This window comes from Leuresthes tenuis, unplaced genomic scaffold (genome assembly GCF_036924035.1).
Source record: "Leuresthes tenuis unplaced genomic scaffold, fLeuTen1.0.hap1 SCAF_15, whole genome shotgun sequence".
Classification (NCBI taxonomy): Eukaryota; Metazoa; Chordata; class Actinopteri; order Atheriniformes; family Atherinopsidae; genus Leuresthes; species Leuresthes tenuis.
Genome location: NW_027325369.1, coordinates 31,996,196 through 32,006,516, shown reverse-complemented (window position 1 = coordinate 32,006,516; position 10,321 = coordinate 31,996,196). Strand labels below are relative to the sequence as shown.

The 10,321-nt window shown below is 44.6% G+C and overlaps 1 protein-coding gene and 1 non-coding gene across 2 annotated transcripts; both read right to left on the bottom strand.

Moving 5' to 3' along the window:
• Window positions 1-433: 433 nt before the first annotated feature.
• trnat-ugu (transfer RNA threonine (anticodon UGU)) lies at window positions 434-506 on the bottom strand. The gene has a single exon. It is a non-coding gene; the product is annotated as a tRNA-Thr (tRNA).
• A 392-nt stretch (window positions 507-898) lies between these two features.
• On the bottom strand, window positions 899-9,566 carry hhipl1 (HHIP-like 1). Its single transcript, XM_072364767.1, has 9 exons — window positions 9,055-9,566; window positions 6,766-7,412; window positions 6,544-6,687; window positions 5,870-6,198; window positions 5,649-5,775; window positions 3,142-3,287; window positions 2,987-3,068; window positions 2,063-2,145; window positions 899-1,966 (listed from the first exon to the last, which is right to left on the bottom strand). The coding sequence occupies exons 1-9, from the start codon at window positions 9,337-9,339 to the stop codon at window positions 1,398-1,400; spliced, it is 2,412 nt and encodes an 803-aa protein (XP_072220868.1). The 5' UTR covers window positions 9,340-9,566; the 3' UTR covers window positions 899-1,397.
• Window positions 9,567-10,321: the final 755 nt, after the last annotated feature.

Sequence of the window (10,321 nt, the reverse complement as noted above, 5' to 3'; positions counted from 1 at the left end):
GATCTGCTATTAAATGTGTATTTACGTAGTATTTTTGGGTCCAAAAACCTCTTTGGATTTTATTTTATTTCGTACAAGTTGTCTATAACTCTCCTGCTAAAGTTGAACATCTTTAGTAATCCAGGGAGCTAAAACACCTGGGACAGTTTAATAGATTGACTTCAGGCTGCTGGAGGAACTGGAGTGAGAAAGCGCACGCTGAATGGTGCTTTAGCCTGGTTGCAGCTCCTGAGCTTTGATGCTCAGCATATCAATGACCTGCAGATTCAGCAGGTTGTTTTCCTTTCAGTAAACACGAGCAAGCAGCGCTAGAGCTACACTTACACTACAAAGTAAACCTCCGTGTATTCAGAATCTGTTAGTTTAAAACAAATTTAATTAGTTAACATTGGCGGAGCAAAGTGAAACAACATTTGAAAAAGCAATTCCACACAGGCCCCAGCGAGGATCGAACTCGCGACCCCTGGTTTACAAGACCAGTGCTCTAACCACTGAGCTATGGAGCCAATACGAACACCATCGCCCGATTTTAACATTTTTAAATCTGGACTTCATATTAATTGAATAGTTTGATTAGCTGCTAAGATACGAGTCATACAAATTTATCCCTGAATAACTATAATATGAACGAGTGTTGCTGCATAAATCAAACCTTAGTCATTAATAGTGAAAGTTTTGTACGTTACGGATTCACGAGTTTAGCTAACATCATACCCAACGTTAGCTAATGCTTAGCTTAGCATTAGCTAATTAACAACTACCGTGTTAATTCTGTGAAAATGTGGGCTACGAATCTGTTAAGGGCCCGTGTTTGTTTTCATATTACATTAGAAACCTTATGGGACAACAGGCTCGTGTGGAGTCAGTCCTCTAGTTTGGTTATCGTGTGGAGAAAAAATGCAGACCAGGAAGCTTTTACTCAAATCGTCAAATTATATTAACATTCATTCAGTGGACACACAAAAACAAACCCAGAAATATTGTTCAACTTGTTACTGTAACAAATCAAATAAACCAAAGGTACATTCAAATTAAACTTTCAACACTATTCTGTTAAAAACTATTCAAATTTACCACTACAGAAGTGAATATAGTTGGTGTTAGATCGTCAAACATCTGGAATGTGTTGATTATAAAAATAAAATCTGCAATACTTCTGAGGCCTTATTTTCCTCAGTTACTCCTGCTGGTCTCTGACATTTCTGCAACCTCTTTTATTGGAACCTTTCCCCCATTTAAAGCAGTTTTTTCAACATGTATCGCTGCGATTTACCAACAGAAACACCTTTTCTGCAGATTACAAGTACCTGTTAAATGTGAAGGTTATTTTGATTGTTTTATCTAAGACAGCAGGTTTAGTTCATGATAATTAGCTCTGACGTCATCGCAGTCCATTTTTAGGCCTCTATAATGTGGTCGGAGTTGCCACAGATCACTCCAGCATCCTCATAATGGGCACAGTTATGTTTCCCCACACCAGCATGTGTGCAGTCCAGCAGGCTGGACTCAGTCCCTTCACACTGAACATCATCCAGAAGAATCTGCAGTCCCTTCCCCTCACCAAACTCTGAATTCCTGGCAGCCTTCAGCGCGTACTGAAAGCCCAGCTGCCGGCAAACCACCTGAGCATTGTTAGTGATCCACAGGTCATCACACACGGTCCCCCACTCCCCGTTAATGTAGATCTCCACTCGTCCACGGTCCGTTCGCCCGTGGTCGTCCCCAACCAGCCTCACGGCTCCGTTCTGGAGCTCGGTTGCGCTGTCCGTTCTGGGCTTGCCCTTCCTGCGCCGGCCTTTCCGCCTTGAACTTCTGGCTGGTCTGGCGGTAGTTGTGGTCGGTTCAGGCGTGGTCAGGGTTGGTCCCAGATCTCCGAGACGATCAATGAGCTCTTGGAGCCAGTCATATGAGTCTGTGGGCTGTGGCTCAGGCTTGTTTTTGCTTGGCAGCTCCACACCAATCAAGGCTAATGGAAGAATCGCACAAATATGAGTAAAACCACACGAACGAGTCAGATTTAAGTAGTTTTACTGAGTGTCAGGGGTTTTGTTTGTGGACTCACTTTCTTGAGGAACAAACTTGATGAGATTGCTTTTTACCCTGACAGGAACAGGGTCATAGTGACACTGTCCCGGAGGAGCACGTCTGAAAAACAGCAACAAAAAGCTGTTCATTTACTTATTTAACCTTTTTTTTCTCTCTTTAGCATTAATAAAACCCAACAATACACATACATTCAACACAAAATAATATAGAAATGTATATATCATCCAAAGTTAAACCAAAAACAGTCACAATCGGACACATCTGCTTCTAATATGTGATTTAGTGGAAGCATCAGGTGATTTTTCAGTGTATTCCAAGCATTCTCACATGTATATTTTTTAAATTATAGGCAGAAATAAATGACCAAATGAGGTTTAAATAAATTTAAATGATTTGTCTGTATATTTCCACGTTAGCTGTCTTCTTACTGTTCAGATTTTTTCTTTTTTTGTGGCACTCACAGCACTCCATACCTCTGCTCTGAATGGATTTATGTCCTAAAAAGATGTAAAAATGTGATCCTTTGCATGGTGAAGAAAACTTTAAGCTCTTTGAATTCGCATTTCACTTCCAGCTCAGGTCCGACAGCAGTTAAAACAAGCTCGGCAGCTGGGAAACACATCAGCTCAGCCAACCATCTCCTGCTGAGAGGACGGCAGAGAGCGCCAAAGATGGGAGATTTGAGTTAAACCGGCCAGTCACAGAGCTGCCAAAACTGCTTATATCACAAACGGAGGCAGGCAGAGCTCCACTTCTGCTAAGAGAGGAGTCGAGGAAGTCAAACCGGAGAATCTTCAGCCCAGCCAAGTATGATCCCAATGCTGCATATCTCCCTGAGCAGAACCACGCGCATGTGTTTATGATTATGACCAGATGCGTCTCTCACACCGAGTGTTTGTGCACAATGAAAAGTTTCCCTCACAACGACAGCATCACCCACCTGGACGGATCCACCACTTTATAAACGACTCCTGAAGGGGACGTGGCGCTTGCTATTCCAGTGGACATGAAGTACAGCTCGCCTGCAGAGGAGCAGAACATTACACAACAGAGTACAACAAGAACACATGGAATGCTTTCAGGCTGCTTCGCTACCAGATTCATCCTCAGCAAAGGAGATGATGTACTGGTGATAGTTGTTGATGAGGCCTGGGAAGGCACACGTCAGGCCCAAGCCCATACAGATCTCATTGTATTTCCAGCTCCCCGTGTTCCTGTCCTCCTGCAGACTCATCAGACGCCTGGAACACAATCAGTGCGGTTACATGTGGGCCATCGGATCGGATTAATGGCTAAATTACAATAAGACTGAGTTATTCAGCTCAGTTCGACACCTTAATCTGACTAAGAAACAGATCGGATCGGATTAATGGCTAAATTACAATAAAACTGAGTTATTCAGCTCAGTTCGACACCTTAATCTGACTAAGAAACAGATCGGATCGGATTAATGGCTAAATTACAATAAAACTGAGTTATTCAGCTCAGTTCGACACCTTAATCTGACTAAGAAACAGATCGGATCGGATTAATGGCTAAATTACAATAAGACTGAGTTATTCAGCTCAGTTCGACACCTTAATCTGACTAAGAAACAGATCGGATCGGATTAATGGCTAAATTACAATAAGACTGAGTTATTCAGCTCAGTTCGACACCTTAATCTGACTAAGAAACAGATCGGATCGGATTAATGGCTAAATTACAATAAAACTGAGTTATTCAGCTCAGTTCGACACCTTAATCTGACTAAGAAACAGATCGGATCGGATTAATGGCTAAATTACAATAAAACTGAGTTATTCAGCTCAGTTCGACACCTTAATCTGACTAAGAAACAGATCGGATCGGATTAATGGCTAAATTACAATAAAACTGAGTTATTCAGCTCAGTTCGACACCTTAATCTGACTAAGAAACAGATCGGATCGGATTAATGGCTAAATTACAATAAAACTGAGTTATTCAGCTCAGTTCGACACCTTAATCTGACTAAGAAACAGATCGGATCGGATTAATGGCTAAATTACAATAAAACTGAGTTATTCAGCTCAGTTCGACACCTTAATCTGACTAAGAAACAGATCGGATCGGATTAATGGCTAAATTACAATAAAACTGAGTTATTCAGCTCAGTTCGACACCTTAATCTGACTAAGAAACAGATCGGATCGGATTAATGGCTAAATTACAATAAAACTGAGTTATTCAGCTCAGTTCGACACCTTAATCTGACTAAGAAACAGATCGGATCGGATTAATGGCTAAATTACAATAAAACTGAGTTATTCAGCTCAGTTCGACACCTTAATCTGACTAAGAAACAGATCGGATCGGATTAATGGCTAAATTACAATAAGACTGAGTTATTCAGCTCAGTTCGACACCTTAATCTGACTAAGAAACAGATCGGATCGGATTAATGGCTAAATTACAATAAAACTGAGTTATTCAGCTCAGTTCAACACCTTAATCTGACTAAGAAACAGATCGGATCGGATTAATGGCTAAATTACAATAAAACTGAGTTATTCAGCTCAGTTCGACACCTTAATCTGACTAAGAAACAGATCGGATCGGATTAATGGCTAAATTACAATAAGACTGAGTTATTCAGCTCAGTTCGACACCTTAATCTGACTAAGAAACAGATCGGATCGGATTAATGGCTAAATTACAATAAAACTGAGTTATTCAGCTCAGTTCAACACCTTAATCTGACTAAGAAACAGATCGGATCGGATTAATGGCTAAATTACAATAAGACTGAGTTATTCAACTCAGTTCAACACCTTAATCTGACTAAGAAACAGATCGGATCGGGTTACTTGCGATCGAATTAAGACCCCGAGATAACTCGTTCTGCGCATGCTCCAGATTTTTTCCCGCGATCGTCACCCGGAAGTGGAAGGAGACGATATTCCTGTTGTTGTCGTCAGAAAGAAAGAAACAACGCGATGGAGAATGCGCCGTTGGGCATCGTCTGTGCCATAACCAGCTCATCACAGATGGAGAGGGACGCAGCTTCATCTCGCTCTGCGTTCGCCATCTTTATGAATGCCTGAGTTTGTTGCTGTTGGTGGTGAAGACGTCAACAGGAAGTGGCTCTATTAGCGATAGCTGAAATGGGGACAGCGCCACCTATGGTACCGGGGGATGACATGCTTTGTGCCAGTGATTCCATTCATTCACCGCCATATATCCAAGGATAATTACCCTCAGATAAGGACCCAACTGTAGCTGTAATCCAGTTAATCTCACCATGTAACCCACTATCTGTGATCTGAAGAGTCTGAGAAACTGATCAACACTGTCTTTATTTGGTGCTGTCCCACATTTATAAAACAATGTGATGTCAGCTGAACCGTGTCCACACCTCTAATTTATTTCAGGGTGAACCTGCAACACGAGCTCTAACAAAGAAGAGTTTTCGCTTGTCCAAACTAGCTCCCGGACTTCCTGTCGATGCAGGCACCAAACAAACCGTTATCTTCAGGTTTTGGTTTGACATCTACCACCAGTTATATTCAGGTCTGTTCTCTACAGAAACACGGAGCTTGGTGTTACTTTGAGGCGATAACAGATGTTCAGATTGGACCTACCCACTCATGAAGTCTCCAAATATGTACATGCCGTTCAGGTTGGGGTATTCACAGCCGCGGTACACATAACCACCCGTCACTGACTTACCCATCTTGTGAGGATAAGCATAAATAGGCAGCACATCATCTGTGGATAAAAACAGGCCATAACTGGTGTCACCGTGGTTCTGAGACCTGCTGCACATGCTTGAGCTCGACTGTAAAACACTGGTGGTGCCTACCCAGCGAGCTGTTGGCGCACAGCTTCTTATCGTAGCAGGAGAAGCCCTCTTTGGCCCTCCAGCCGTAGTTCCGACCTTTCTCCACGATGTCGATCTCCTCAAACTTGTTTTGGCCCACATCCCCACAGAAGATTCGACCTTTGCCCTCTTTGGTCTGCGGGTCACCCCGGTCCACGGAGCACCTCCACATGTTACGGACGCCGTAAGCGTAAACCTCAGGGCGCGCGCCGTGCTCGTGTTTGAAAGGGTTATCCGGAGGGATTCTGTACAACGGGCCTCTCTCGTTGTCGTCCACATCGATACGAAGAGCTTTACCCAAGAGAGCTGACCTGCAAGAGACGAGGCAACGAGAGAACATTCTTGGAAGTGATTCATAATTACCGGAGGCTCTGCAGCATTGGATCATCTAAGAGCAGAGATGTCAAACTCCGGTCCTCGAGGGCCGCTGTCCTGCAGGTTTTAGATGTTTCCCTGCTTCAACACACCTGATTCAGATGTAATGAATCTCTTCAAAAGATTGTTAAGTTCTGCACAAACCTGCTAATGATGCATTGATCTGAATCAGGTGTGTTGGGATCATCTAAAACCTGCAGGACAGCGGCCCTCGAGGACCGGAGTTTGACATCCCTGATCTAAGAGTGCTTAAGTTGTGATTAATGCTTGTTACTTCTTACTTGTTCTGGGCGTTTCCGTATTTCCCAAACGGGTCTCCGGCCATTCCACCATCCCCCGTGAAAATGTACAAGTAGCCATCGTCTGCAAACAGCAGCTGCCCTCCGTTGTGGTTGGATGCCGGCTCATCGATCTCCAGAATGACTCTTCAGAGAGAACGTTATGTTATAAACAACGAAAACGCTGCTTCAGCTTACAGCCCTGGAACTGCGGTCCATACCTACCGCTCGGACCTGTGGTCCACCACGTTCATGTCATTGGCCATAACCTTGAACTCGCTGATCCGTATCCTCTCGTCGAAGCCGATCTCCACTGAGTAATACACGTACAGCTTCCTGTTGTACTTGTGCCTGGGGTGAAAGGTGATTCCCAGGAAGCCTCTCTCATCGCCCTCCCACGATGACGTCAGCACCGCCTTCGTAATGTTCAGAAATGGCCTGTCCAGCCTGGACCGGTCCGGAAGATACGTCCACACCAGGCCAACCTGCTCTGCCACGAAGAACCGATGCGTGCCGTCGTTGGCGTGCACCATGGCGAGCGGATTCCGCAGCCCGTTTGCCACTTCCTCCAGACACAGATTCAAACAGCCTTCTACATCAGTCTGAACCCGACCCAGGTTCCTGGTGAGCTTCTGGTTGCTGAGCAGATGAGGGTAGCAGTAGTCCGGATCGTCCAGCTCCAGGAACTTACAGACACGAGTTTGGTCGTCTTTGACCTTTGCTAGCTGAAGGTCATCGGAGAGGAAAGGGATGGTTGAGTGGCACTTTTTCCAGAACTGGGAGCAGTAGTCGGGACAGAGACCGGGGATGGTTCTGACTGGGGTGCTCGGGTCCTCAGCATCAAAAAGATGAGCTGCGTACGGAGAACACTCCTGAAATCAGACAGATGGAGAAGAGAAGAAGAATGAGGACGAGCAGAAGGGCTTTGATGATCATAAACGGTCATTTTATGCCACTGTTACAGTGTACGAGACATAAGGTGGAGAACACAGTCCAGGTGTTTGTGCTGATATGCTGTGTTTGGTTTCCTCCAAACGTGCTGCTGTGCATTAGGACCAAACATCTCCACTTTGCTCTGGTCTGTCCAAAGGACATTGTTCCAGAAGTCTTGAGCTTTGTTCAGATGCAGCTTTGCAAACCTAAGCTGTGCTGCCATGTTCTTTTTAGAGAGAAGAGGCTTTCTCCTGCAGCCCTTCCAAACAAGCCATCCTTGTTCAGTCTTTTTCTAACTGTGCTGCCATGACCTTTAACCTTTAACATGCTAACTGAGGCCTGTAGAGTCTGAGATGTAGCTCTGGGCTTCTTCACCTTGGGGTGACCTTTAACCTTTAACATGCTAACTGAGGCCTGTAGAGTCTGAGATGTAGCTCTGGGCTTCTTCACCTTGGGGTGACCTTTGACCTTTAACATGCTAACTGAGGCCTGTAGAGTCTGAGATGTAGCTCTGGGCTTCTTCACCTTGGGGTGACCTTTGACCTTTAACATGCTAACTGAGGCCTGTAGAGTCTGAGATGTAGCTCTGGGCTTCTTCACCTTGGGGTGAACTTGCTGGGACGTCCACTCCTGGGAAGATTGACAGCTGTCCTGAATGTTTTCCACTTGTGAATAATCTTTCTCTCTGTAGAATGATGGACTCCAGATAGTCTGGAAATGGCCTTATAACCCTTCCCAGACTGATGGGCAGCAGCAGCTGCTTCTCTGAGATCGTTGCTGGTGTCTTTCCTCCTTGGCATTGTGTTAAACTGACAGAACTCCTGCTTTTATAGAGCTGCTCACACTGACTGAGGATCAGTTAATCAGAGCATTGATCAGCAGCTCCTGGCTGCTACTTACCCTCTTAGTTCCTGGGGAAGCAGTGAGGGTTCACTTAGTTTTTCTCAGTTTTTGTTCAGTAAATAATGACACAGTGTGATGTCATGTGTGGCTGATCTGGAGTTGTTTATATCTCATCTTAAATCCTGGTACGGATCAAAATATGATGTCCTGATGTATAAAAAACTAAAACTAAAAGAAGTTTCTTTTCCACACGACTAATTCCAGCGATATATTTCCTTCAGATCAATGCTAATGAAAGATTAACCTCTTTATCTTATATTCCTTGACACATTGGGAGTTTTCAGCAATAAACAGCAGAATAAACCAGATAAATATTAAACACAAGACCAAGATAAAACAAACTTCTGTGGCCTGAAATACTGAACTAAAACTGCAGCTATAATCCTCAATGTGAAGTTATGGTGGTCATGAGATCAAAGGATGCCTCATAAGACTGTGGCCACATCTGCACAGTCAGCAGCTTCAGCTGCTAAAACATCCGATCAGGAGTCTCAAACTCCTTTCTATCCATCTTTAAAATGTTTCTGAATTACACTGTGAATCCTGTTTTATCTGAGAAACCACTCTTTTTCATGTCCTTCCTCTGGTTACATAAGAACCGCTTTGATTTTTGTTTGTTCAGCCTCTTGGCGCATGATGGAGACGCAGCCGAAGCGACCTTTGTCCGTGCGTGCCTACCTGGCAGAGTAACTCCAGCACGTACCCCGCACAGTTGGAATACCCGTGGTAATCGAAGTTGTCCATAATCTGGTAGTATTTGGCCATAAGACCCTGGTCTTTTTGATAATCACAGCAGCCAAAATCCTTGTACATTACGCAGAACTCCAGCTCCCTCTGCGGTCGGAAGGGCGGTTTAAAGTCCAGACACTGCGGGTGAAGCGCCACAGGTGCCAAACACAGCGCCAAAACGCACAGAATGCCTGTGCGCGACAGCCACGGAGTTTTGCCCAAACACCGCTGCATGATGGCGTGCGGTGGGTAACATGGAAGGAACAGCTGTGCGCGGGTTTCCTGTATGGACTCTGTCCTGTCCTCTGCGTTATTTGGCGTTCCGACGTGCTGACGCGCGGTGTTCTCCGTCAACCTGGACCGTCGGTGCAAACCGCAGGCTGAGGCCAGCAGCTGTCCGCGTGCATGTGCACGTGAACGGACGCTATTAACAGGCTCAAAGTAAAGAGAAGTCGAATGAGCAGCTCTTCCTGCTCCACTGCTTCTGCCTGCGTTGTGTTCGGGACTGTTTTTGTGTCCAATCCTTTGAAATTCAATTAGATCACGCAGTGCATTGTGGGAATGTGGGTTCTTCCGTTATTATGCATTCTTGTGCAGAACTGTCAGCTTTGGCAACATCATTGTTGAAGATTCCTGCATGTCATCCCCGTCCTCCAGCAGATGGCGACCACAGCCGGCCGTGAGGAGCAGCTCCGCTGCGCCACAGATCGCAGGGTGAGAAACTCTACGCTCAGCTCACAGCAGTGATCAGAAGTGACCTCGTTTCTTTACGTTTGAATCTTTTAAAGTGTTCTCCAGGCTTTCTGACGGTCTTTCAAAGGACAAGTGGAGGACAAAAGCAGTCTGAGGCCTAAAAAAAGCCATCTACAGCAGATGAACAGGATCTGAAAGTGATGTCCTGTAGAAAACGGGACAATTATTTCCTTTTTGCCATCCAAAAACATCCATTTAGAGAAGAAAACTCAGTGTGAACATGGTCTGTTAATGCATTCCTGTGTATTTCCTTTTCTCGGCTTCTTCGTGCACCTGGAAAGGACAATTAAACGGAATTTATAAAACGAACTACTTGTAATCAGGAATAAATAATGATAATTTGGTTTATTTTCCCAACAAACAATCAGACCTGCAATTACTTTTGACATACAGCACCTTACCTGAGCTGTGAAAAAGGGGCGGAACCATAAAATGATTATTTAGTTTCATGCCATCATTTCAG